Here is a 5,311-nt window from a genome sequence, read left to right on the forward strand (position 1 = left end):
ATAGACATACATAGATAGATAGGTAGAGAAGAGGGAGATGACAAAGAGAAACCACATAGACAAAGAAGAAGAGGAAGAAGGAGAAAGATGAAAGGTTTCGGAGAGGGGAGGTAGAAAGGAGTGTCAGAGAAGAAGAGATCACGGCGGGAGACTTAAGGAGAAAGAACGTGTGAAGAGAGATGAGAAGAAGACCGAAAAGACAAAAGTCAGAGCAGCCTCGAGCTTTATCTTATCAGAAAGTTTAACTGTCACTCTAGATCTCGTTCAGATCAATTGCATGCCAAAATACATACATATACATACGTACATCTTCAAACACAAAGACTTCTCCTACTATACCTATATATCCAGATATGTCTCCGATGCAAAGCGTCTGATGTGTATGAGGTGTGTAAAGACACTCTTCTTCTTCTTCCTCCTCCTCCTCCTCCTTGTTGTCTCTACCGTAAGGGTTGCTTGCGACACACGAGCCAATAGAAGTCGTCTTTACCTGCGGCAGGGGTAGAGTTCGAGATTCTACTCTTGTGCTTATTACCATGCAGCCTCTCACTACCCAAGACATCGATCTAGGCTACTACTTCCCTCTATAAGTGCTACTTATGAAGAGAAAAGAAGAGAAGAGAAGAGAAGGAAAGGGAGTGGAGATTCTTTTTCTTGTTTCTGTCCTTTACCTTGGTCTGCCACAGCAAGAAGATTGAGAGTTTCAAAGAAGTCGACACTTGTCACCGAGACGCTGAGACAATCGCATGACCCCGGACAGGGAGAGAAAGAAGAGACAGATGAAAAAGAAGAAGAAAGAAGGATGAGGAAAGACGTCTACCTAGTTTGCTACTGGGGGTGAAAGAAGAAACTGTGGGGCAAGAAAGTTGCAGTGGAGAAGATAACGAGGAGGGGGGTCTCCTTCACAGGTGTACATACACCAGAGAGGTGATTGTCTTATGCATATGCACAGACTTGTTATGAAAAAGAGGGAGAGAGAAGAAGAGAAGAGAGATCAAGACTTGAAGAAGATTCATCGGGAGGGGTGTTTTCGCTGGGAAGGGAAGATAAACACAAGAGATTTCGATAGATAGGGACACGTCTGTCCTGAGTGTATCTACAGCTATGGTAAGAAAAGCTTAAGGCGAATCAGAGAATATCGGAGGGTCGACAAGAAGAAGAAAAGAAGAGAAGGAAAGAAGAAGAGAAGGTGTCGAAAAATATGGCGTGCTGTCCCAAGAATGTAAGAGAGAGAGATACAGGCAAGTAAAGAGGTGTAGGAAGGTGCTTGGGTTTGTATAGAAAGATAGTAGGAAGAAGAAGAAGAGAAAGAGGAACAAGAAGACGGGGAGAAGAAAAGGAGAGATAGGTGTAAATAGACTTAGAAAGCGACAATTCTGCTTCTTCATTCATTCAAATGCCATAGGTAGGGACAGGCAGGCACATGTGGACATATCGAGATGCTTGAAGAGAGAAGGGAGGAGAAGCGAAAGAAGAAGAATGCATGGTATGGTAATTTGATACGAAAAATGACGACGACGTCCCTTCTTCAACTTCTCCGTGTCAAAAGTCAACTACAAGAAGGAAAGCGTCTCCGTGTATAGCAACACCAAGGTATACATACATACATATACATACATATACATACATATGCGTATATATATATATATTCATACATAGATATATCTCCCTAGACACATGCATGTATATTCATATATACGTACATATAGACTCTTACATCGATGTTCGTACATCGAGGCGTAGTCAAGTGGCACTTGCATGATAGGGGAATGCTAGTCAAAGTCTTAGATAGTAGGCAGATAGATCAATATTGCATATATACAGCAGTAAAGATGCAGAAGAATCTACAGACATAGATACATAGATAGGTATGCAGATAGGCGGATAGATAAATAGCAACTGAGAGAGAGCTATAGATAGATTGATAGCCAAAGGTAGATGTGTAGCTATCTCGCTAGATAGATAAGTGCTGTTTGCTTGTATGAGAAGATGAAAGTTTCAGATGCATGCGTTTAATCGAGAATCATACCTGGAAGGAGAGATCGTAGCTTCTTTTCGTAGTGTCCTGAGACAGAGAAGATGAACAGACATTCCTGATCCGCATGCGACAATTTCGAGAGAGGCGGCAACAGCCATACACCTCACTCCATCCACACCTAGATGGGCCCGGTAACGAACGCAGTCAGTTAGAGAACCTCCTCGTCCTGTAGTAGTAGTACAAGAAGAGGTAGAGGAAGACGAAGCAGAGGAAGCATCTGTCGTAGAGGATGAGGGGAGAAACGAACCTCTGAAGAATTAACAGAAAAAGAAGAAGAGAAAGATCGGCAGAAAAGAAAAGATCATCGAGAGGAGTAAGAGAGACAAGAAGAGACATCTCTCGGGAGTAGGAGTATGTAGACAATGACAAAAGCCTACACACGAGATTCATGACCCGTCTCAGCATATATGTATATACAGACATACATACAGAAAGAAAGAAGCCCTTTCACGATATATGAAAGGAGATAGAGAGGATACAGATAGATAGGTAGATAGATGTATACAGCTTTCGATAATTATATAGATGGGTAGGTGGGGAAATACGTAGAAACTCGTAGATTGTGCGAGATAAGTAGGAATGGTAAAAGTATTCAAGAAAAGAAGCAAAAAGAAAGATCTCTTCCGTACACCTTACTTGTATGTGAAGAGTACATACACCTCACATACACATATATACATATATATACATATATATATATCATACATAGTTGTTTCTCTCAAACAAACTTCTCTCCTATCCCGACATATGCTCTACATAGAGATTTATAAAGAGAGAGAGCTAACGTGCAGATGTATGACTGATAATGTATGACGCCTCTTGTACGTCCTAGGTTATGGAAGCTCCTGAATATCACCTAACTTTAAATAGAGACCCTTCAACGCAATGTTGTCATCTCCTACTACTCCTACTAAATATACACGATCCGGCTTCTCTCTCGTCACTCTACATACAGCCGCGTCCCCTACAAACCCCATACAAACCTACATGCAGATCCAGGTGTACATACACCTCTCCCTCTCTCTCTCTCTCTCTGACTATCTATATCTACGTACTCAACCAATATGACTACTTTCTCTCTCTCTGTCTCTGTGAATATGTATCTCTGCGAATGTGGATCTGTCGGTTTTTCTTTCAAAGCCTAAGCAGTGCATGCATTTTCTTCATGAGATTTCTCGTTCTCCTTGTGAATTGTCTACTTACGCATCAAGGGTTTGTTCCTGAAGAAGGACAAGACCGTCGCAGGAAGCAGAGAGAAGATTGAGAGAATCTCTCCAAACTTGGATGACGGATATATCACATGGATGTCGAGACAAATGCTTAAGAAAACTACCCGTCAAAGCGTCAAAGACAGATACACCTCCCGAGGAATCTCCTGTATACACACGACGGCCTCGAATATCTAGGCTCACTGCAGTTATATCCACCTCCTCCTCCTCCACTTCATGGAAAACCTAAGAAGAAAAAGAACATTACACAAACAAAAGGGGATAACAAAGAAAAAGAAACACCTCAAACATATACACTCTCTCTATTAATAATCTACTTTGAATCTATCTTTGATCTATCTATCTTTAATCTATCTTTAATGTCTCTATCCATCTATCTAGCTATCTTCATCTGTACCTATTTCTAGATAGAGGACAGATAGATAGGTAGATTAAAGACAACTATACCAAAGATAGCTAGATCAATTCAAGATAGAGAGATAGATAGATAGATGGATGTACGGACATACCTTCCCAGGGACACCTGTCTCTGCATTCCAGGATTGAATTTTGTGTTTGGCAGCTGTGAGAATCGTGTTATATTCGGAGCAAAAGACAGCGTCTGTACATCCTTGGGGCTCTGTAACGAAGACGGCTTCATTCCTAGCTGCTGTATATTCATACACATCAAGCCTAGTGCTTCCTGTAGCTATCCTACACAAGCAAAATGTAGAGACATACAGACACAGTCAGATGTGGAAATTGTCAACACAACGAAATAGAAATAGCCTAGGAAAAAGACTCCTCCTTGGAGGAAAGCCATCGATACAGAGACACATAAACATTCTATAGACATGCAAAGTAAGATACATACAGACATATATATATATATATATATACATATCTAGCTAGCTATTGCGTGCTTAGACTGCTGATGAGTGGAGACGCAAACCTTTCAGCACCTAGTGTTATACATGTAGAGACACGCACTAAGTTTCAACGTACAGCATACTGACTACACCTCTTATATATATAGATATAGATGCATATGTACATGAATATAAAATATATACATGAAAAGGCAAAGTGTATGAGAGAAATGCACAGACAGATACAGATGCAGACATGCAGATAGGTTAAAGATAGGTAGATTGAAGACATATAGATAGATTAAAGATAGATAGATAGATTAAAGATAGATAGATGGATAGATACTTGTATATAGTGAAGATAGATAGATAGATAGATAGCGTGTCTTCACTGAAGCGTTGGATGTGTGAGAGTATGAAGACTTGCTGTATGTGTATCATCTGTGCATGCTGTTGCTTGCTGCGATCGATTGAGATAGATAGCTTTCTATCCCCCATTCACCCAGCAGGATTTCTATACAAGTGGCTGTTCCTTTTTCTTCTTCTTCTTTTAATTCTTCTTTTGATGTCTTTATCTTCTTTGTGTTTCGTGCGTCACTTCGGACTTTTTTGCACCTGCGATGAGGTGCGACCACGCAGAACGTATTTAACTCGCCGTATCCAGATGTCCCTACGAAAAGAAGGAAAGAAAGAGATAAGACAGAAAGAGATAGAGAAAGAAAGAGATAAGAAAGAAAGAAGGAGATAGAGAAGAGGTAAGAAAAGAAAGAGATAAGAAAGAGAGATAGGACAGGAGATTATTCCTCCATGAAGAAAGAAAGACAGGCAGACTTCTTCTTGTTCTAATGCATCTATATAGACGGTTGTTGCCCTCCCTCTCTTTCTATTCTTTCTCTCTCTTTCTTTCTTCCTCACTCTTTCTTTCTTTCTTGTCTCTTTCCTTCTCTCTTACATCCCCCCTCCCGTCCATTCTTCATGTGATGTGAAGCTATTAACTACGTATCTACTGATATACATGTGATGCAGACGATCCAAGAAGACAAAGAACTTATTTCAGATTCCCCTAAAGAGAGAAAGAAAGAAAGAGAGAAAGAACGAGAGAGATCTGTCAGGAAACTTCTTATCGTCGACTTCTTCAACTTATAGAGAGTCTCTTTGGCAACTCTTCTTTTTGTCCTTCTTCTTTCTTTGCGTTT

General features: G+C 40.5%; 1 protein-coding gene across 1 annotated transcript; it reads right to left on the reverse strand.

Moving 5' to 3' along the window:
• Window positions 1-724: 724 nt before the first annotated feature.
• Window positions 725-4,785, reverse strand: CSUI_010919 (wd g-beta repeat-containing protein; the record flags this gene model as incomplete). The annotated part of the gene is made up of 5 exons (XM_068071020.1): window positions 725-733; window positions 2,030-2,287; window positions 3,242-3,492; window positions 3,777-3,960; window positions 4,731-4,785. Coding segments are annotated over 5 exons (753 nt in total), but the record flags the coding sequence as incomplete, so codon positions are not given.
• Between the last annotated feature and the right edge of the window lie 526 nt (window positions 4,786-5,311).

Source organism: Cystoisospora suis (genome assembly GCF_002600585.1).
Source record: "Cystoisospora suis strain Wien I chromosome Unknown contig_8873, whole genome shotgun sequence".
Classification (NCBI taxonomy): domain Eukaryota; phylum Apicomplexa; class Conoidasida; order Eucoccidiorida; family Sarcocystidae; genus Cystoisospora; species Cystoisospora suis.